General features: G+C 42.1%; 1 protein-coding gene across 3 annotated transcripts in view; it reads right to left on the reverse strand.

Annotated features, from left to right (window-relative positions):
* Positions 1 to 24,044, reverse strand: part of PPP2R3B (protein phosphatase 2 regulatory subunit B''beta) — a 470,846-nt gene that overhangs the window by 88,420 nt on the left and 358,382 nt on the right. For all 3 annotated transcript variants that reach the window (XR_008401420.1, XM_053707748.1, XM_053707749.1), the window contains one exon: positions 19,464 to 19,550. Coding sequence is in view for 2 of the 3 variants with exons in the window: in XM_053707748.1 (XP_053563723.1) it covers positions 19,464 to 19,550 (87 nt within the window). In the remaining variant the exon portion in view is untranslated. The remainder of the gene's footprint in view (positions 1 to 19,463; positions 19,551 to 24,044) is intronic.

The following is a 24,044-nucleotide window of genomic DNA, read 5'->3' on the forward strand; positions in this document are numbered from 1 at the left end:
CAATTTATTTATGGGGTACTGGGAACAATTATTTTTATCCACTACCTCATTTGGAGCAAACCTGGTGTCATATAAACGCTATATAGACGATATCATCATTTGGAGAGGGGAAGAAAATAAATTGGAGGAGTTTGTTGTCTCAATGAATAATAATGAATTAAATCTTAAATTCACATACGAAAAAAGTAGACAAAGCATCAGTTTTCTGGATTTAGAATTATTTTCTGAGAATAGCAAAATCCTGTCTAAAAAGCACTTTAAAAGTGTAGATGTAAATAGTTATATCCACCACACCAGCTGTCACCACCAAAGGTGGATTGAGAATATCCCCAAAGGTCAGTTTTGACGTGTTAAGAAAAATTGTTCAAACCTGACAGATTTTGATACCCAATCTGATAAGCTGAAAGAAAAATTTATCGAGAGAGGCTATGACGCAAATAAGATTGAAAAAATACGTGGAGAAGTAAGAGGTTAGTAGACAGGATCTAGTTCAAAATAATACGAGATCTCATAATAGAAAAAAATTAAGAAAGAATGACAATACCTTTATCCCTTTATCTTTCATTTTGGTAGGTATAGGACCCTTTGTATATATAGTCACCTTGATTTAAACTATCTCTCTGATCCTGATAAAACAAATGCCTAGGTTCAAAGCCTTGTCTTTGTTCTCTATTTGAGACCTTAAAGAATGATGAACAATTAGGATCTATTTTACCAGCCAAACCTCAAATTGTTTATAAAAGGGCCCGTAACCTAAAAACAATTTTGGCGCCTACTGAAAATAAAAGTAAAAATAAAAATCAATTACAGCAGGACCTAACAGGTAGGAAAATTAATGGTTTCTTCCCTTGCTTAACATGCAAGTCATGTAAACACTCCAAAAAAACAAAAGGAGTTCACATCCAATATAACAGGAAAGTCCTTTAAGATTAAAGATACCATAAGATGTTCTGATAGATTTGTTGTTCACCTAATACAGTGACGTTGTGGCAAGCAGTATACAGGAGAATCTGAAAGACCTTTACGTGACCGTATACGTGACCATATATGGTCCATTGAAAAACACGATTTAGACAGGAACAAAGACCTCCCTGTGCCAAAACACTTTGTGGCCTGCAATAATGGTAATATAGCCCATTTTTCGTTTATGGGAATAGAAAAAGTTAAACAACACTGGAGGGGTGGTATTATTCAGTCTGAACTAATCAAAAAAAGAAACCAAATGGATTTTCGATTTAAAAACATTATAACCTAATGGTCTAAATATTGACTTTGACATAGGTTGTTAGGTTAGGTTGTCCTTAGAGATTAAAATTAAGTAGGTCAATTTTTAATAATTTTTAATTTTTTTTAACTGTTTGAGGATATATATATATATATATATAGATATATATATATATATATATATATATATATATATATATATATATATATATATATATATATACACACATACATACATACACACAGGATTTTTTTTCTTTTTTTCAAGCACAACTAATTTTTTTAAACTTTTTTTATATATATATGCGTCTTAACTATATATATATATATATATATATATATATATATATATATATATATATATTATCTCTTCCTATTATATATATGGTTATCAATATCGGTATTTTTAATGATAAAAACAAATAAAATTTTATTTAATTTTTTTTTATGATGACATTTTTTTATGATGGAATTTTGTATGATTTCTTATGATGTTTTTTCAAAGACAAAACAGTCTGTTGCAATTTTTTGCAACTTTTTGCATTCATTTGGATTTATTATTTTTTATGAACTGTTTATTTCCTTTATGGTGATCAAATTGGATGAATGATGATTTATTTTTTATATAAAGATCAGAAAAATATTCATTTTATATATATAAATTTTTTTCTTTTAATTTTTGGTCTTAGTGATAACAAATTAGTTTTTAATAATGCTTATTTCTTCTTGTGAAATGATCGCATATTGCTATCTGTCTTTTGCTTAATATGCAATTTTCTTTCCTTTCCTCAAATGCATGAAAAATTCTACATAGGAATGATGCTGGTTATCTCAATATATATTTTTAACCAACGTATTGAAAAACTCACTTGGATCCATATATTGTTATAATGTAACATCTCGCAAACTGATATCTGAATATATCCGCAATTATTAACAATGTATCCCTCTGCAAATTGATCTCTAATGTAACCGCTATTACTAACATTCTCTTTTCATTTGTAAGACACTCCTATCTATGGTATCTAACCAATCAACATATAGGATGTGGGTTTAAAAGACCCTGCTGTACTTCCATCTGGAGCTTGACAAAGGCCCTGAACGGGCTGAAACGCGTTGCTCCACCCACTAGACGTTGCGTGACACAGCTGACACAGACCGGATTCTGCGTTGTCAGGAATCCTGAGCGAAGTGCTCATCTGATACCGGTATCTGCACTTAAGAAGTATCCGGTTCCACCGCAGTTCTCTAAAGGGATTCACCGCTGCTGCAGAGACGAAAATACGGTGTAAGTAAAATTGAACACCTTAATTTTGGTTCTCTGCTTGTTTTTTGATTTGGATCCATTTTCATTCCAGCTCCTTTCCAGCTACAATTTGGCGCTCAAGATTTCAGCTGTTGAAGGGGATTCCGCAAAAATTCCGCTCTGGACTAAACCAACAATATTAACCCTTGAGGGCCTGTGAATTGCTTTGGATGAACTTTTATTTTGTTATATGAATGTGTATTTTCATTTTTGTTTTGTTCTACTTTATTAATTGATACTACACATTTTTTTGTTTGTGTTTCTATTTGCTGATCAGCATTTTTTATTTTTATTTCACAAATTATATATTTATTTTCTTGTTTTAATAAATTTAATATCTGTTCATTTTAAAAACTTGCCTATTTGTTACCATTGAGACCAAAAGTTTTTCATTTTATACTCTTTGATATAAGTTATATCATATTTTATCCAATTTTTTAATTTTCTAAACACCAATTTTAGCAGCATTTTATGCAGCGCCATAGGTTTTAAATATCTTGTTTCATCCTTTGATCAAGTTATTTTATTAGTGTTATGTCTGGGAAGTCCAGAGTAGCCCTTGGATCCACACCAGTATAAATATTTACGCCATATCTTATGGTTAAAATTTCCCTAGTCACAGGCTTACGAGCCTGAATCATGGTCTCAATGACCAATTCTGAAAATCCATGCTTGGATAAAATAAAGCATTCATCTTCAAGTAGTCAGCTTCAGAGAAAATAGAAAGAAGGGTCCTTGAAGTAGAAGGTCCTTCCTCAACAGAAGTCTCCAAGGTGGAAGATGTGATATGTCCAGCAGGACTGCATACCAAATCCTGCGAGGCCACGCCGACGAAATGAGGATCACCTACGCCCTCTCCTGCTTATTTGAGCCAAGACTTAAGGAAGAAAAGCAAACGGAGGAAATAGGTATGCAAGACTGAAATTCCAAGGTACCGCCAGAGCGGCCATCAGTACAGCCTGAGGATTCCTTGACCTGAACCCGTACCTCGGAAGCTTGGCATTCTGTCGAGAAGCCATGAGATCCAATTGCAACTGACCCCATTTGAGAATCAGGCTAGAAAAACACTTCCGGCTGGAGTTCCCACTCCCCCGGGTGAAAGGTCTGCCTACTTGAAGACCGCCTCTCAGATGTCCACTTCTGGAATGTGGATCGCCGACGGACAGCAATTGTGGGTCTCCGCCCACTGAACAATCTTGGCTACCTCTGTCATGGCCAAGAAAACTCAGAGTTCCTGACGGTTGATGTAAGCCACTGCGGTTATATTGCCCGACTGGAACCTGATGAACGAGTCCGAAGCTAACTGAGGCCAAGCTAGGAGAGGATTGCTCTAAACTCCAGAATGTTTATGGTTAAAACAGACTCCAACCGAGTCCATGTTCCCTGCTCTTAGAGAGCCCCAAACTGCTCCCCAGCCCAAAAGGCTGGCATCTTGTCAGAATCACCCAGGAAGAACTGGGAAAGCAGGTTCCCTGGGAGAGAAGATCCTGAGACAACCACCAAAGTAGAGAATCCCTTGTCTCCTGCTCCGACTGAAAATGCGGAGACAGATCCGCATAATCTCAGTTCCACTACCTGAGTATGCTTAACTGCTGAGGTCTGAGGTGGAAACGGGCGAACGGGATGATGTCCATTGCCGCTACCATCAGCCCAATTACCTCCATGCACTGAGCCACTGATGGCTGAGGAGAGGACTGAAGTGCTAGGCAAGAATCGAAAATCATTGATTTCCCGACTGTCAGACTTCATTGATCAGGAGACTAATATAGTTCTCCAAGAAAACTACCCTTGTAGTTTTAACTAAGGAACTCTTTTACAAATTTACCTTCCATCCTTGAGATTGCAGGAAAAATAACCACATTTACGTGCGTGATCTTGCTTGTTGAAAGGAAGGAGCCTGGACCAGAATGCCGTCCAGAGAAGGTGCCACTGCAATGCCCTGCAATAGGAGCACTACCAGAAGTGATCCCAGAACGATTGAGAAAATTCTGGGAGCTGTGGCAAGGCCAAAGAAAGAGCCACAAACAGGAAGTGTTTGTCTAGAAAAGCAAACCTTAGAAATTTTTGATGGTCCTTGTGGATGGGAACATGCAAGTATGCATCCTTTAAATCCACCGTGGTCATAATTGACCCTCTTGGACCAAAGGAAGAATGGAACGATAGTTTCCATCTTGAAAGACGGCACTCTGAGAAACTTGTTTAGACTCTTGAGATCTAAAATTGGCCTGAAGGTTCCCTCCTTCTTGGGAACCACGGACAGATTGGAATAGAATCCCAGACCTCATTCCTGCATTGGACCAGTAACTATCACTCCCAGGTCAGAGAGGTTCCGAAGACAGTGTAAGATCGCCTCTTTTTTTGTCTGGTCTGCAGATAATCTTGAAAGCAGAAACCTGCCCCTGGGAGGAAAAGTCTTGATCTCTAGTTTGTATCCCTAGGACACGATGTCCACCGCCCAGGGATCTTGAACATCTTGAACCCAAGCCTGAGCGAAGAAGGAAAGACTGCCCCCTCTTTGATTCAACAGCAGGCTTCTTGTATTGCTTTCCCTTATTCCAAGACTGATTGGGTCTCCAGGAAGGCTTAGACTGCTCCTGCTTGGAAGAGAGTGGAAGGATTTCCTTTGAAATCTCGAAAGGAACGAAAATTACACTGACGTCCTTTTTGTTTATTTCTCTTATCCTGTAGATGAGACATCCGCAGACCTAGTTTTTAACCATAACGCTCTGTGGGCCAATATGGCAAAGCCTGAAATCTTAGCTCCCAGCTTAATAATTTGAAGGGATGCATCTGTAATAAAGGAGTTGGCTAGCTTAAGGGCCTTTATCCTATCCTGGATTTCTTCAAGAGGGGTGTCTGTCCGTCGATGCACTGGTGACAGTAGCAATACAAACCGCAGGTTGCCATTGTAAATTTTCTAACTTCTTATCCATAGGATCCTTAAAAGAACAACTATCCTCTATGGGAATAGTATCTCTCTTGGCTAGCATGGAAATTGGCCCTTCCACCTTGGGTACCGTCTGCCAAGACTCCTTGATAGAGTCTGCTATAGGAAACATCTTTTTAAAAATGCGAGATGGAGAAAAGGGTATACCCGGTTTCTCCTATTCCTTAGCAATCATCTCTGTAGCCCTATCCGGTACAGGAAATACTTCCACCATGGAGGGCACGGCAAAATATATGTATAGTTTACTGGACATTTTAGGATTGACTACACCGGTAGTGTCGTAGTCGTCCAGGGTAGCTAAAACCTCCTTAAAGGGACATTATACACTCATTTTTTATTTGCATAAATGTTTTGTAGATGATCTACTTATATAGCCCATAAAGGTTTTTTTTTTTAAAAAATGTATAGTTGTGCTTATTTTTTAATAGCATTGCGCTGATTTTCAGACTCCTAACCAAGCCCCAAAGTTTTATGTGAATACTGTCAGCTACCTTCTCCAGCTTGCTCCTGTGTGTGTAAAGGGTCTTTTCATATGCAAAAGGAGGGGGAGGGGGGAGTCTCTTATTTGCCACTTGCAGTGGGCTTCCAGCTACCTTTTCAACGGAGCTAAACTGAGAGCTTCTAAGTAAGTTTTTAAACAGTTTTATACTGGATTTTTATATCAGTATCTGTGCATCTTATTCTTTATAGTAGTGTCTATTACATGCAGTTATATGAAAATGAGTGTATACTGTCCTTTTAAGTAACAAACGGAGGTGTTCAAGCTTAAACCTGAAAGAAACAACTTCAGTATCAGATATGAGAGGAAGCACAGGGCACTGCATGTGTGGGCTATAAATCTTGGGACACTTGAGGAGAAATTTGCGGCATATATTGAACATTGTCAATAGACTCCTGAACAGCATCCGCCTTAGAAGCAGTTGGCTCAGAAAAAAAGTCTATCCCTATAACAAAGTTCTCTCAATACATGAGGAACAGAAAGGGATTGGTAGTTCCACATCGACATCAAAGCATAAAGAACAAGTGACATTTTGCAGGGTCTCTTGGTCCATTCTGAATCACAAATGGTGAAATAAATAACAGGCTTAAATTTTTAATAAAAATTAAAACAGAAAAAAAAACGTTACTGTCTCTTAAAATTTTAAAAACATAACTTTTACTTGTGTGTGCAGAAAAGGCTAAATAGTTACTCAAATGCTGCTGAACACTTCTACACCTCAGCTTAACATTGCTAAGGTGCCTACCTGCCCTTCTGACACCGTTACAGTCCCCTCAGTAGAAGATCCGGAACTCAGCTGTTTAAAAGTTATCACGAACCACTGTCCGGTCTTAACGCCTGTGTGGAAGCATTCAATTTCTTAGAAACACTCTAAGGACTTATTTATGACCCTCACGTTTCTTCCGACAACAGGAAGTACTGAAAAAGTGGCGCACAACCCGAATTGGCGCCACACATAGCTCCGCCCATCATGGGCATTTCAGAAAATAATCTCACGGTCGGCTTTTTATGTTAAAGTTAAGCCACCGGGAGTAGTGAAAAACCACCATACACAGAGCCTTCTATTCATTTATTTAACAGCCCCAGTGCCTGCTTACACAGTGCTGCCATAAAGTCTTATCTATAGGCGGTCTTTGTACCAAGGAAAAAGTGCTCCACTTCCTCTGATCCTTTTACCCAGACCCAGAATAAAAGTCATCACTTACCTCTTAAATCTGCCAGACAGCAAGGCAGCTCACCAGGTTTGAGAGGTCCTCTCCCTCACATAGCCCTGTGGAGAAAAGATAAAGCCTGAGTAATCTTACTTAGGCTATCAGGATTAGGGCAGCATAAATATATGGAAGGCGCAGTGAGACTTATGTCCCACAAGTTCCCATTGCTCTAAAGCCACCACTGCTCTACTGAAGACACTGATATGGACTACGGCTACACCCCAGAACAAAGCAGCACAATCTTGTACTGCTTAAAAAATAATAAACTCTTGATTGAAGAATCTTTTACTAACACCTAACTTTACCACTTCCTTGCTCTAACATAGGCAAAGAGAATTGACTGGGGTGGGAGGGAAGGGAGGAGATATTAAACAGCTTTGCTGTGGTGCTCTTTGCTGAGCAGGAGTGATATTCCCAACAATAATTAATGATGATCCGTGGACTCATCGTGTCATTAGAAAGAAAACACATTAAAACATAATTTATGCTTACCTGATAAATTCCTTTCTCCTGTAGTGTGGTCAGTCCACGGGTCATCATTACTTCTGGGATATTAACTCCTCCCCAACAGGAAGTGCAAGAGGATCACCCAGCAGAGCTGCTATATAGCTCCTCCCCTCTACGTCACACCCAGTCATTCGACCGAGAACCAACGAGAAAGGAGAAGCCAAAGGGTGCAGTGGTGACTGGAGTATAATTTAAAAATTTAGACCTGCCATAAAAAACAAGGCGGGCCGTGGACTGACCACACTACAGGAGAAAGGAATTTATCAGGTAAGCATAAATTATGTTTTCTCCTGTTAAGTGTGGTCAGTCCACGGGTCATCATTACTTCTGGGATACCAATACCAAAGCTAAAGTACATGGATGACGGGAGGGACAGGCAGGCTCTTTATACGGAAGGAACCACTGCCTGAAGAACCTTTCTCCCAAAAACAGCCTTCCGAAGAAGCAAAAGTGTCAAATTTGTAAAATTTGGAAAAAGTATGAAGAGAAGACCAAGTTGCAGCCTTGCAAATCTGTTCAACAGAGGCCTCATTCTTAAAGGCCCAAGTGGAAGCCACAGCTCTAGTAGAATGAGCTGTAATTCTTTCAGGAGGCTGCTGCCCAGCAGTCTCATAAGCTAAACGTATTATGCTACGAAGCCAAAAAGAGAGAGAGGTAGCAGAAGCTTTTTGACCTCTCCTCTGACCAGAATAAACGACAAACAGGGAAGACGTTTGTCGAAAATCTTTAGTTGCCTGTAAATAAAATTTCAGGGCACGGACTACATCTAGATTGTGTAGAAGACGTTCCTTCTTCGAAGAAGGATTAGGACACAAAGATGGAACAACAATCTCTTGATTGATATTCCTGTCAGTGACCACCTTAGGTAAGAACCCAGGTTTAGTACGCAGAACTACCTTGTCTGAATGAAAAATCAGATAAGGAGAATCACAATGTAAGGCAGATAACTCAGAGACTCTTCGAGCCGAGGAAATAGCCATTAAAAACAGAACTTTCCAAGATAACAATTTGATATCAATGGAATGAAGGGGTTCAAACGGAACACCCTGTAAAACATTAAGAACTAAGTTCAAACTCCATGGTGGAGCAACAGTTTTAAACACAGGCTTAATCCTGGCCAAAGCCTGACAAAAAGCCTGAACGTCTGGAACCTCTGACAGACGTTTGTGTAAAAGAATGGACAGAGCTGAAATCTGTCCCTTTAAGGAACTAGCGGATAAACCCTTTTCTAAACCTTCTTGTAGAAAGGACAATATCCTAGGAATCCTAACCTTACTCCATGAGTAACTTTTGGATTCGCACCAATATAAGTATTTACGCCATATTTTATGGTAAATCTTTCTGGTAACAGGATTCTTAGCCTGTATTAAGGTATCAATTACTGACTCAGAAAAACCACGTTTTGATAAAATCAAGCGTTCAATTTCCAAGCAGTCAGCTTCAGAGAAATTAGATTTTGATGTTTGAAGGGACCCTGGATCAGAAGGTCCCGTCTCAGAGGCAGAGACCAAGGTGGACAGGATGACATGTCCACCAGATCTGCATACCAAGTCCTGCGTGGCCACGCAGGCGCTATTAGAATCACCGATGCTCTCTCCTGTTTGATTCTGGCAATCAATCGAGGAAGCATCGGGAAGGGTGGAAACACATAAGCCACCCCGAAGGTCCAAGGTGCTGTCAAAGCATCTATCAGAACCGCTCCCGGATCCCTGGATCTGGACCGGTAACAAGGAAGCTTGGCGTTCTGTCGAGACGCCATGAGATCTATCTCTGGTTTGCCCCAACGTCGAAGTATTTGGGCAAAGACCTCCGGATGAAGTTCCCACTCCCCCGGATGAAAAGTCTGACGACTTAGGAAATCCGCCTCCCAGTTCTCCACTCCCGGGATGTGGATTGCTGACAGGTGGCAAGAGTGAGACTCTGCCCAGCGAATTATCTTTGATACTTCCATCATTGCTAGGGAGCTTCTTGTCCCTCCTTGATGGTTGATGTAAGCTACAGTCGTGATGTTGTCCGACTGAAACCTGATGAACCCCCGAGTTGTTAACTGGGGCCAAGCCAGAAGGGCATTGAGAACTGCTCTCAATTCCAGAATGTTTATTGGCAGGAGACTCTCCTCCTGAGTCCATGGTCCCTGAGCCTTCAGAGAATTCCAGACAGCGCCCCAACCTAGTAGGCTGGCGTCTGTTGTTACAATTGTCCAATCTGGCCTGCTGAATGGCATCCCCCTTGACAGATGTGGCCGAGAAAGCCACCATAGAAGAGAATTTCTGGTCTCTTGATCCAGATTCAGAGTAGGGGACAAATCTGAGTAATCCCCATTCCACTGACTTAGCATGCACAATTGCAGCGGTCTGAGATGTAGGCGTGCAAAGGGTACTATGTCCATTGCCGCTACCATTAAGCCGATCACCTCCATGCATTGAGCCACTGACGGGTGTTGAATGGAATGAAGGACACGGCATGCATTTTGAAGCTTTGTTAACCTGTCTTCTGTCAGGTAGATCTTCATTTCTACAGAATCTATAAGAGTCCCCAAGAAGGGAACTCTTGTGAGTGGAAAGAGAGAACTCTTCTTTTCGTTCACCTTCCATCCATGCGACCTTAGAAATGCCAGTACTAACTCTGTATGAGACTTGGCAGTTTGAAAGCTTGAAGCTTGTATCAGAATGTCGTCTAGGTACGGAGCTACCGAAATTCCTCGCGGTCTTAGTACCGCCAGAAGAGCACCCAGAACCTTTGTGAAGATTCTTGGAGCCGTAGCCAATCCGAATGGAAGAGCTACAAACTGGTAATGCCTGTCTAGGAAGGCAAACCTTAGATACCGGTAATGATCCTTGTGAATCGGTATGTGAAGGTAAGCATCCTTTAAATCCACTGTGGTCATGTACTGACCCTTTTGGATCATGGGTAGGATTGTCCGAATAGTTTCCATTTTGAACGATGGAACTCTTAGGAATTTGTTTAGGATCTTTAAATCCAAGATTGGCCTGAAGGTTCCCTCTTTTTTGGGAACCACAAACAGATTTGAGTAAAACCCCTGTTCGTGTTCCGACCGCGGAACCGGATGGATCACTCCCATTAGTAAAAGATCTTGTACACAGCGTAGAAACGCCTCTTTCTTTATTTGGTTTGTTGACAACCTTGACAGATGAAATCTCCCTTTTGGGGGAGAGGATTTGAAGTCCAGAAGATATCCCTGAGATATGATCTCTAACGCCCAGGGATCCTGGACATCTCTTGCCCAAGCCTGGGCGAAGAGGGAAAGTCTGCCCCCCACTAGATCCGTTCCCGGATCGGGGGCCCTCAATTCATGCTGTCTTAGGGGCAGCAGCAGGTTTCCTGGCCTGCTTGCCCTTGTTCCAGGACTGGTTAGGTCTCCAGCCTTGTCTGTAGCGAGCAACAGCTCCTTCCTGTTTTGGTGCAGAGGAAGTTGATGCTGCTCCTGCCTTGAAATTACGAAAGGAACGAAAATTAGACTGTCTAGCCTTATGTTTGGCTCTGTCTTGAGGCAGGGCATGGCCTTTACCTCCTGTAATGTCAGCGATAATTTCTTTCAACCCGGGCCCGAATAAGGTCTGCCCTTTGAAAGGTATGTTAAGTAATTTAGATTTAGAAGTAACGTCAGCTGACCAGGATTTTAGCCACAGTGCTCTGCGTGCCTGAATGGCGAATCCGGAATTCTTAGCCGTAAGTTTAGTTAAATGTACTACGGCATCCGAAATAAATGAATTAGCTAGCTTAAGTGTCTTAAGCTTGTTTGAAATCTCATCTATAGTTATTGAGTCAAGAGTCTCTTCCAGGGACTCGGACCAAAAAGCGGCCGCGGCCGTGACAGACGCAATACATGCAAGGGGTTGCAATATAAAACCTTGTTGAACAAATATTTTCTTAAGGTAACCCTCTAATTTTTTATCCATTGGATCTTGGTACGCTTAGCCAGAGTAGAAACCGCTCCCTCCACCTTAGGGACCGTCTGCCATAAGTCCCGTGTGGTGGCGTCTATTGGTAACATTTTTCTAAATACAGGAGGGGGGGAAAAGGGTACACCGGGCCTATCCCACTCCTTAGTAATTATCTCTGTAAGCCTCTTAGGTATAGGAAATACGTCAGTACTCGCCGGTACCGCATAGTATCTATCCAGCCTACATAATTTCTCTGGAATTGCAACGGTGTTACAATCATTCAGAGCTGCTAATACCTCCCCTAACAGTACACGTAGGTTTTCGAGCTTAAACTTAAAATTAGAAATGTCTGAATCCACTCTATTGGGATCAGAACCGTCACCTGCAGAATGAAGCTCTCCGTCCTCATGTTCTGCATACTGTGACGCAGTATCTGACATGGCCCTAATATTATCAGCGCACTCTGTTCTCACCCCAGAGTGATCACGCTTACCTCTAAGTTCTGGTAATTTAGACAAAACTTCAGTCATAACATTAGCCATGTCCTGTAATGTGATTTGTAATGGCCGCCCTGAAGTACTCGGCGCTACAATATCACGCACCTCCCGAGCGGGAGATGCAGGTACTGACACGTGAGGCGAGTTAGTCGGCATAACTCTCCCCTCGTTGTTTGGTGAATGATGTTCAATTTGTACAGATTGACTTTTATTTAAAGTAGCATCAATGCAATTAGTACATAAATTTCTATTGGGCTCCACTTTGGCTTTAGCACATATAGCACAGAGTCAGACATGTTTAACACACTAGCAAATAAACTAGCAACTTGGAAATACTTTTCAAAGCAATTTACAAATAATATGAAAAACGTACTGTGCCTTTAAGAAGCACAGAAAAAAAGTTGAGAAAACAATAAACCGGAGAAACTATAACATCAAATTCTTTCCGGTAAAAACACAATTTAGCAAAGGATTGCCCCCATTAGTAATGGATAACTAACCCTTAAATAGCAGAAAAAATGTACAGAATATAACGTTTTTTATCACAGTCAAGCACAATCTCACAGGTCTGCTGTGAGTGATTACCTCCCTCAAAATAACTTTTGAAGACCCCTGAGCTCTGTAGAGACGAACCGGATCATGCAGGGAAGAAAACAGACTTGTGACTGAATTTTCTGATGCGTAGCAAAAGCGCCAAAATAGGCCCCTCCCCCTCACACACAACAGTGAGGAAGATCAGTAAACTGTCTTAAATTAAATAAAACGACCGCCAAGTGGAAAAAAACAGTGCCCAAAACAATTTTTCACCCAGTACCACTGCAAGTTAGGCTAGCCTGATACCAGTTGCTACTACTGCATTTAAGGCTGAACTTACATTATATCGGTATTGGCAGTATTTTCTCAGTCAATTTCATTCCTCAGAAAATAATATGCTGCTACATACCTCTTTGCAGGTGAACCTGCCCGCTGTCCCCTGATCTGAAGTTTACCTCACTCCTCAGATGGCCGAGAACAGCAAGATGATCTTAACTACGCCGGCTAAAATCATACAAAAAACTCAGGTAGATTCTTCTTCAAATTCTACCTGAGAGGGAACAACACACTCCGGTGCTGTTTTAAAATAACAAACTTTTGATTGAAGATATAAAAACTAAGTATAATCACCACAGTCCTCTCACACATCCTATCTATTAGTTGGGTGCAAGAGAATGACTGGGTGTGACGTAGAGGGGAGGAGCTATATAGCAGCTCTGCTGGGTGATCCTCTTGCACTTCCTGTTGGGGAGGAGTTAATATCCCAGAAGTAATGATGACCCGTGGACTGACCACACTTAACAGGAGAAACAGTAATTTAACAGCATTGTTTAATTTTTTTAAAATGTATCTTTTTTGCTGCTCGTGTTATATTCGCATCTTGAAATTTTCTCCCATTTCCATAAAAATGTCTATCCTTTGCGTTATACTCAGGTATCTACGGTATATACCCCTTGCTTTGTTATGTACCGCATCTTTCTTATGACTTTGAATGATTAAGAGTGCTTCTCACCATTTGCTATCTATTTGCAAAGCCCTTTTTTTCCATCTTTTTCTTGTCTTTTTATGTTAACAGCTGTAAACGCTTGCTCAATCTTAATATTGTCATCAATGGCATATTTATCTATAACAATATAGCTAAAACACACATCACCCCTTCCATTTTCCTGAGTATACAATGTACAAAGTAAATTATATTCTAGTAATAGATCCTGAAAGGTTTGGCTTCTGATAAATTCGAAAACTTGTATTTGTTTTAACTCTTTTGTGTTCTGACTGATCACTTACACTAGGGTATGGTTTCTTTCCTTCAGTCCTCAAGTATAAGTAACATAGCAAGCCCTTCAAATCCCAGATAGTTGAAAAAAAAGTAAATTAATGCTTACCTGATAAATTAATTTCTTCTATGGTACGACGAGTCCACGGATTCATCCTTTACTTGTGGGATATTATCCTCCTGCTAACAGGAAGTGGCAAAGAGCACCGCAGCAGAGCTGTCTATATAGCTCCTCCCTTAGCTCCATCCCCCAGTCATTCGACCGAAGGTACAGGAAGAAAAAGGAGAAACTAAAAGGTGCAGAGGTGACAAGTTTAAAATCAAAAAATATAATCTGTCTTAAAATAACAGGGCGGGCCGTGGACTCGTCGTACCATAGAAGAAATTAATTTATCAGATAAGCATCAATTTACTTTTCTTCTATAAGGTACGCCGAGTCCACGGATTCATCCTTTATTTGTGGGATACAATACCAAAACTACATGACACGGATGAACGGGAGGGACAAGACAGATGGCTAAACAGAAGGCACCACTGCTTGAAGAAGTTTTCTCCCAAAAAAAGCCTCCGAAGAAGCAAAAGTATCAAATTTTGAAAATTTGGAAAAGGTATGAAGTGAAGACCAAGTCGCAGCCTTACAAATCTGTTCAACAGAAGCATCATTTTTAAAAGCCCATGTGGAAGCCACCTCTCTAGTAGAGTGAGCTGTAATTCTTTCAGGAGGCTGCTGTCCAGCAGTCTCGTATACCAAACGGATGATGCTTTTCAGTCAAAGAGAAAGAGAGGTAGCCGTAGATTTTTGACCTCTACGTTTTCCAGAATAGACAACAAACAAAGAAGATGTTTGACGGAAATCTTTGGTCGCTTGCAAGTAAAACTTCAAAGCACGAACCACGTCCAAGTTGTGCAACAGACGCTCCTTCTTAGAGGAAGGATTAGGACACAGAGAAGGAACAATTTCCTGATTAATATTCTTATTAGAAACAACCTCAGGAAGGAATCCAGGTTTGGTACGCAAAACCACCTTATCAGCATGGAAAACAAGATAAGGTGAGTCGCATTGCAATGCAGATAGTTCAGAAACTCTTCGAGCCGAAGAGATAGCAACTAAAAGCAGAACTTTCCAAGATAGAAGCTTAATATCTATGGCATGCATAGGTTCAAACAGAACCCCTTGAAGAACTTTAAGAACTAAATTCAAACGCCATGGCGGAGTAACAGGTTTAAACACAGGCTTGATTCTAACTAAAGCCTGACAGAACGACTGAACGTCTGGAACATCTGCTAGACGCTTGTGCAGTAAAATTGATAAAGCAGATATCTGTCCCTTTAGAGAACTAGCTGATAGCCCCTTCTCCAATCCTTCTTGGAGAAAGGACAAAATCCTAGGAATCCTGATCTTACGCCATGAGTAGCCTTTGGATTCGCACCAATAAAGATATTTACGCCTTATCTTATGATAAATTTTCCTAGTGACAGGCTTTCGAGCCTGAATCAAGGTATCCCAAGGAATCCCCGCTTGGATAAAATCAAGCGTTCAATCTCCAGGCAGTCAGCCGCAGAGAAACTAGATTTGGATGCTGGAACGGACCTTGAATCAGAAGGTCCTGTCTCAGTGGCAGAGTCCATGGTGGAAGAGATGACATGTCCACCAGGTCTGCATACCAAGTACTGCGTGGCCACGCAGGTGCTATCAAAATCACAGAAGCTCTCTCCTGTTTGATTCTGGCAATCAAACGAGGAAGGAGAGGAAATGGCGGAAACACATAAGCCAGGTTGAACGACCAGGGTACTGCTAGAGCATCTATCAGTACTGCCTGAGGATCCCTTGATCTGGACCCGTAACAAGGAAGTTAAGCATTCTGACGAGACGCCATCAGATCCAATTCTGGTGTGCCCTATTGCTGAAACAATTGTGCAAACACCTCCGGATGGAGTTCCTACTCCCCCGGATGAAAAGTCTGACGACTTAGAAAATCTGCTTCCCAGTTCTCCACTCTTGGGATATAGATTGCTGATAGATGGCAAGAGTGAGTCTCTGCCCATCAAATTATTTTGGTAACCTCTATCATCGCTAGATAAACTTTGTTCACCCCTGATGATTGATATATGCTACAGTCGTGATATTGTCCGACTGGAATCTTATGAATCTGGCCGAAGCCAGCTGAGGCCACGCCTGAAGCGCGTTGAATATTGCTCTCAGTTCTAGAATATTTATCGGGAGGTGAGCCTCCTCCTGAGTCCACAAACCCTGTGCTTTCAGGGAATTCCAGACTGCACACCCAGCCCAATACGCTGGCGTCCGTCGTCACTATCACCCACACTGGCCTGCGGAAACACATTCCCTGGGACAGATGATAGTGTGACAACCACCAAAGAAGAGAGTCTCTGGTCACTTGATCCAGATTTATCTGAGGAGATAAATCTGCATAATCCCCATTCCACTGTTTGAGCATGTATAGTTGCAGTGGTCTGAGATGCAAGCGAGCAAACGGAACTGTCAATTGCCGCTACCATTAGTCCGATTACCTCAATACACTGAGCCACTGATAGCCGAGGAATGGAATGAAGAGCTCGGCAGGTGGTTAAAATCTTTGATTTCCTGACCTCCGTCAGAAAAATTTTCATGTCCACCGAATCTATCAGAGTTCCCAGGAATGGAACTCTTGTGAGATCTTAGAAAAGCCAACAAGATGTCCGTGTGAGACTTGGCTAGTTGGTAAGTTGACGCCTGAATTAAGATATCGTCCAGATAAGGAGCCACTGCTATGCCCCGCGGCCTTAGAACCGCCAAAAGGGACCCTAGCACCTTTGTGAAAATTCTGGGAGCTGTGGCCAAACTGAAGGGAAGAGCCACTAACTGGTAATGCTTGTCCAGAAAGGCGAACCTGAGGCACTGGTGATGATCTTTGTGGATAGGGATGTTAAGATACGCATCCTTTAAGTCTACGGTGGTCATATATTGACCCTCCTGGATCATTAGTAAAATAGTCTGAATGGTCTCCATCTTGAAGGATGGGACTCTGAGGTATATGTTTAGGATCTTGAGATCTAAAATTGGTCTGAAGGTTCCCTCTTTTTTGGGAACCACAAACAGATTGGAGTAAAACCCTTGCCCTTGTTTTGTTTTCGGAACTGGGCGGATCACTCCCATGGGATATAGGTCTTCTACACAGCGTAAGAACGCCTCTCTTTTTGTCTGGTTTACAGACAATTGAGAAAGATGGAATCTCCCCCTTGGAGGAGAATCTTTGAAATCTAGAATATACGCCTGGGTTACAATTTCTAAAGCCCAGGAGTCCTGAACGTCCCTTGCCCAAGCCTGAGCAAAGAGAGAAAGTCTGCCCCCTACTAGATCCGGTTCCGGATCGGGGGCTACCCCTTCATGCTGTCTTGGTGGCAGCAGCAGGCTTCTTGGCCTGTTTACCTTTGTTCCAAGTCTGGTTAGGTCTCCAAACTGACTTGGATTGAGCAAAATTCCCCTCTTGCTTTGCAGCAGGGGAAGAGGTAAAGGGACCACCTTTGAAGTTTCGAAAGGAACGAAAATTATTTTGTTTGGTCCTCATCTTATTTGTCTTATCCTGTTCAAGGGCATGGCCTTTCCCTTCAGTGATGTCTGAAATTATCTCTTTCAGTTCAGGCCTGAATAGGGTCTTACCATTGAAAGGGATGGCTAAAAGCTTAGATTTTGATGACACATCAGCAGACCAGGACTTAAGCCATAACGCTCTACACGCTAAAATGGCAAAACCTGAATTCTTTGCCGCTAATTTAGCCAGTTGAAAAGCGGCATCTGTAATGAAAGAATTACCTAGCTTCAGAGCCCTAATTCTATCCAGAATATCATCTAATGGGGTCTCAACCTGAAGAGCCTCCTCCAGAGCCTCAAATCAGAAATTGTGAGGGTACATCGGATATGGCTAATAAAGCGTCAGAGGGCTCAGCATTTGTTCTCACACCAGACCTACTGCGCTTCCCCTGCAACCCAGGCAGCTTAGATAAAACCTCTGTGAGGATAGTATTCATAACTGCGGCCATATCTTGCAGGGTGAAAGAATTAGACGCACTAGAAGTACTTGGCGTCGCTTGTGCGGGCGTTAATGGTTGTGACACTTGGGGAGAAATGAGATGGCATAACCTGATTCCCTTCTGACTGAGAATCATCCTGCGACATACTTTTAGTAGCTAAAATATGTTCTTTGCAATTTATTGACCTTTCAGTGCATGAGGGACACATTCTAAGTGGGGGTTCCACAATGGCTTCTAAACATATTGAACAATGACTTTCCTCAATGTCAGACATGTTGAACAGGCTAGTAATGACTACAAACAAGCATGAAAACACTTTATTTAGTGAAAAAAAACAACAATCTTAAAAAACGGTACTGCGCCTTTAAGAGAAAAAAAGCATACACGCTCTGTAAAACTGCTTTAAAATGCTCCAAATTTTTGATAGACTCAATATGTGTAGTTAAGTTGGCCCCACAAGAAAATGTAACATTTAACCCTTTATTGTGCAATTTGATTGAATTAAGGCCTAAATCCGGAAAAAACAGCCCCAGCACCTTGCCACAGCCCTGCTGTGGTGCCTACCTGCCCTCAGGGATAGTAAATATGGGGTTAAAGCTTCGATTTGGCCCAATACAAGGGCCCTCAGGAGTTGGAGATTGCTGAATGAAAACAACTGCGCATCTGAGGCTTGAAAATAGGCCCCGCCCATCTCACTCGATGTCTCTACAGCCTCAAAGAACCGCACCAGAGCGGTTTTAAACTAGCCATGTGGGTTCTGAGACCCAAAAAAATAAGCCAAGTGTACCCTCAATAAAGTTGCCAACAAAAACATTAGCCCACAAAACGTTAATAGCACTCCCAGTTCATAAAACATTTGCCCACAAACATACAAAACTCAGTGTCAACCATTTTTTAATTAGTCCCTTATGCAAGCTTAGTAATGCCTTTCTATAGCTCTTAGGATTACTGCTTACCTTTACCCTCATGGGGATACTGTCAGCCTTTCTGAAATACACAGTCTCTCCAGAAAAAATGACTGAACATACCTCACTGCTGTATAGCATGAAAACGTTCCTCACACTGAAGTTTCCTGTACTCCTCAGCCTCTGTGGGAACTGCACTGGATCTTAGTTACAAATGCTAAGATCATCATCCTCCAGGCAGAAGTCTTCATCCATCCGCTGCCTGGAGGTACCGGTACCATTTAAAACAAAAAAACTCTTGCTTGAAGAAAGTAAAAACTAATATTTTATTGCCTCTTTCACTTTACCCTTCATAGTACTTAGAGTAGGCATAGAGAATGACTGGGGGTGGAGCTAAGGGATGAGCTATATAGAAAGCTCTGCTGTGGTGCCCGTTGCTACTTCCTGTTAGCAGGAGGATAATATCCCACAAGTAAAGGATGAATCCGTGGACTCGTCATACCCTATTGAAGAAAAAATACAGGGTTAAAGCCACGTCGTCCAAAAAGCTCCTGAAACAAGGTCATTTTATATTCTATGTTCTCAACATTGGACGTTTTACATATAATAGAAATTCTTCTTACTTGTAAAAAGTTACTTTTCCTGAGTTCTCCACATGTTATTTTTCCAGACCATGATCTGTTCACCACGTAAAATATTCTCTGAACAACCTACAATGGAAACAAAATACAAGTATTAAAAAAGGGACATGAAACCCAAAATGTTTTCTCTCATGATTCAGGTAGAGCATAATTTTTTTTATAAGCATTTTATTGAAAAATAACTACAGTACAATAATTAAAGTATTATTTGAACACAGGAATTCATACATCAGCATGAGCCTACAACATATTTCCTGTTGATCTGTATAAATAAATAAGCCTCTCGGGATTATTACCCATATTTAGACTCAACCCTATTTCAATTGTACGTTTCATAGCCATTCACTTAGCTTTTTGTAGACACCCACTACGGGATGTTGGTGGAGTCCTGAAAGTTGATGGTTTGAAAGCCAAGATGAATTTGAGTTGTGCTTCTGATTCTTCTACAGAGTGGAGGCTTAACTTGGTCACTAATAAGCTATTATATCATACAGCACAAAGTAAACAAACAAATACCATTCAATTCCCATATTTTGCTCTTTATCAGGTAAACATAAATTCTGTTATTTCTTGCTAAATTACTTTCTCCAACGGTGTGTCCGGTCCACGGCGTCATCCTTACTTGTGGGATATTCTCTTCCCCAACAGGAAATGGCAAAGAGCCCAGCAAAGCTGGTCACATGATCCCTCCTAGGCTCCGCCTACCCCAGTCATTCGACCGACGTTAAGGAGGAATATTTGCATAGGAGAAACCATATGGTACCGTGGTGACTGTAGTTAAAGAAAATAAATTATCAGACCTGATTAAAAAAACCAGGGCGGGCCGTGGACCGGACACACCGTTGGAGAAAGTAATTTATCAGGTAAACATAAATTCTGTTTTCTCCAACATAGGTGTGTCCGGTCCACGGCGTCATCCTTACTTGTGGGAACCAATACCAAAGCTTTAGGACACGGATGAAGGGAGGGAGCAAATCAGGTCACCTAAATGGAAGGCACCACGGCTTGCAAAACCTTTCTCCCAAAAATAGCCTCAGAAGAAGCAAAAGTATCAAACTTGTAAAATTTGGTAAAAGTGTGCAGTGAAGACCAAGTCGCTGCCCTACATATCTGATCAACAGAAGCCTCGTTCTTGAAGGCCCATGTGGAAGCCACAGCCCTAGTGGAATGAGCTGTGATTCTTTCGGGAGGCTGCCGTCCGGCAGTCTCGTAAGCCAATCTGATGATGCTTTTAATCCAAAAAGAGAGAGAGGTAGAAGTTGCTTTTTGACCTCTCCGTTTACCGGAATAAACAACAAACAAGGAAGATGTTTGTCTAAAATCCTTTGTAGCATCTAAATAGAATTTTAGAGCGCGAACAACATCCAAATTGTGCAACAAACGTTCCTTCTTTGAAACTGGTTTCGGACATAGAGAAGGTACGATAATCTCCTGGTTAATGTTTTTGTTAGAAACAACTTTTGGAAGAAAACCAGGTTTAGTACGTAAAACCACCTTATCTGCATGGAACACCAGATAAGGAGGAGAACACTGCAGAGCAGATAATTCTGAAACTCTTCTAGCAGAAGAAATTGCAACTAAAAACAAAACTTTCCAAGATAATAACTTAATATCAACGGAATGCAAGGGTTCAAACGGAACCCCCTGAAGAACTGAAAGAACTAAATTGAGACTCCAAGGAGGAGTCAAAGGTTTGTAAACAGGCTTAATTCTAACCAGAGCCTGAACAAAGGCTTGAACATCTGGCACAGCGGCCAGCTTTTTGTGAAGTAACACAGACAAGGCAGAAATCTGTCCCTTCAGGGAACTTGCAGATAATCCTTTTTCCAATCCTTCTTGAAGGAAGGATAGAATCCTAGGAATCTTAACCTTGTCCCAAGGGAATCCTTTAGATTCACACCAACAGATATATTTTTTCCAAATTTTGTGGTAAATCTTTCTAGTTACAGGCTTTCTGGCCTGAACAAGAGTATCGATAACAGAATCTGAGAACCCTCGCTTCGATAAGATCAAGCGTTCAATCTCCAAGCAGTCAGCTGGAGTGAAACCAGATTCGGATGTTCGAACGGACCCTGAACAAGAAGGTCTCGTCTCAAAGGTAGCTTCCAAGGAGGAGCCGATGACATATTCACCAGATCTGCATACCAAGTCCTGCGTGGCCACGCAGGAGCTATCAAGATCACCGACGCCCTCTCCTGATTGATCCTGGCTACCAGCCTGGGGATGAGAGGAAACGGCGGGAACACATAAGCTAGTTTGAAGGTCCAAGGTGCTACTAGTGCATCCACTAGAGCCGCCTTGGGATCCCTGGATCTGGACCCGTAGCAAGGAACTTTGAAGTTCTGACGAGAGGCCATCAGATCCATGTCTGGAATGCCCCACAGCTGAGTGACTTGGGCAAAGATTTCCGGATGGAGTTCCCACTCCCCCGGATGCAATGTCTGACGACTCAGAAAATCCGCTTCCCAATTTTCCACTCCTGGGATGTGGATAGCAGACAGGTGGCAGGAGTGAGACTCCGCCCATAGAATGATTTTGGTCACTTCTTCCATCGCCAGGGAACTCCTTGTTCCCCCCTGATGGTTGATGTACGCAACAGTTGTCATGTTGTCTGATTGAAACCGTATGAACTTGGCCCTCGCTAGCTGAGGCCAAGCCTTGAGAGCATTGAATATCGCTCTCAGTTCCAGAATATTTATCGGTAGAAGAGATTCTTCCCGAGACCAAAGACCCTGAGCTTTCAGGGATCCCCAGACCGCGCCCCAGCCCATCAGACTGGCGTCGGTCGTGACAATGACCCACTCTGGTCTGCGGAATGTCATCCCTCGTGACAGGTTGTCCAGGGACAGCCACCAACGGAGTGAGTCTCTGGTCTTCTGATTTACTTGTATCTTCGGAGACAAGTCTGTATAGTCCCCATTCCACTGACTGAGCATGCACAGTTGTAATGGTCTTAGATGAATGCGTGCAAAAGGAACTATGTCCATTGCCGCTACCATCAACCCGATCACTTCCATGCACTGAGCTATGGAAGGAAGAGGAACGGAATGAAGTATCCGACAAGAGTCTAGAAGTTTTGTTTTTCTGGCCTCTGTCAGAAAAATCCTCATTTCTAAGGAGTCTATTATTGTTCCCAAGAAGGGAACCCTTGTTGACGGAGATAGAGAACTCTTTTCCACGTTCACTTTCCATCCGTGAGATCTGAGAAAGGCCAGGACAATGTCCGTGTGAGCCTTTGCTTGAGGAAGGGACGACGCTTGAATCAGAATGTCGTCCAAGTAAGGTACTACAGCAATGCCCCTTGGTCTTAGCACAGCTAGAAGGGACCCTAGTACCTTTGTGAAAATCCTTGGAGCAGTGGCTAATCCGAAAGGAAGCGCCACGAACTGGTAATGTTTGTCCAGGAATGCGAACCTCAGGAACCGATGATGTTCCTTGTGGATAGGAATATGTAGATACGCATCCTTTAAATCCACCGTGGTCAAGAATTGACCTTCCTGGATGGAAGGAAGAATAGTTCGAATGGTTTCCATCTTGAACGATGGAACCTTGAGAAACTTGTTTAAGATCTTGAGATCTAAGATTGGTCTGAACGTTCCCTCTTTTTTGGGAACTATAAACAGATTGGAGTAGAACCCCATCCCTTGTTCTCTTAATGGAACGGGATGAATCACTCCCATTTTTAACAGGTCTTCTACACAATGTAAGAATGCCTGTCTTTTTATGTGGTCTGAAGACAACTGAGACCTGTGGAACCTCCCCCTTGGGGGAAGTCCCTTGAATTCCAGAAGATAACCTTGGGAGACTATTTCTAGCGCCCAAGGATCCAGAACATCTCTTGCCCAAGCCTGAGCGAAGAGAGAGAGTCTGCCCCCCACCAGATCCGGTCCCGGATCGGGGGCCAACATTTCATGCTGTCTTGGTAGCAGTGGCAGGTTTCTTGGCCTGCTTTCCCTTGTTCCAGCCTTGCATTGGTCTCCAAGCTGGCTTGGCTTGAGAAGTATTACCCTCTTGCTTAGAGGACGTAGCACCTTGGGCTGGTCCGTTTCTACGAAAGGGACGAAAATTAGGTTTATTTTTTGCCTTGAAAGGCCGATCCTGAGGAAGGGCGTGGCCCTTACCCCCAGTGATATCCGAGATAATCTCTTTCAAGTCAGGGCCAAACAGCGTTTTCCCCTTGAAAGGAATGTTAAGTAGCTTGTTCTTGGAAGACGCATCAGCCGACCAAGATTTCAACCAAAGCGCTCTGCGCGCCACAATAGCAAACCCAGAATTCTTAGCCGCTAACCTAGCCAATTGCAAAGTGGCGTCTAGGGTGAAAGAATTAGCCAATTTGAGAGCATTGATTCTGTCCATAATCTCCTCATAAGGAGGAGAATCACTGTCGACCGCCTTTATCAGCTCATCGAACCAGAAACATGCGGCTGTAGCGACAGGGACAATGCATGAAATTGGTTGTAGAAGGTAACCCTGCTGAACAAACATCTTTTTAAGCAAACCTTCTAATTTTTTATCCATAGGATCTTTGAAAGCACAACTATCCTCTATGGGTATAGTGGTGCG

This window comes from Bombina bombina, chromosome 3, assembly GCF_027579735.1.
Source record: "Bombina bombina isolate aBomBom1 chromosome 3, aBomBom1.pri, whole genome shotgun sequence".
Lineage (NCBI taxonomy): Eukaryota > Metazoa > Chordata > Amphibia > Anura > Bombinatoridae > Bombina > Bombina bombina.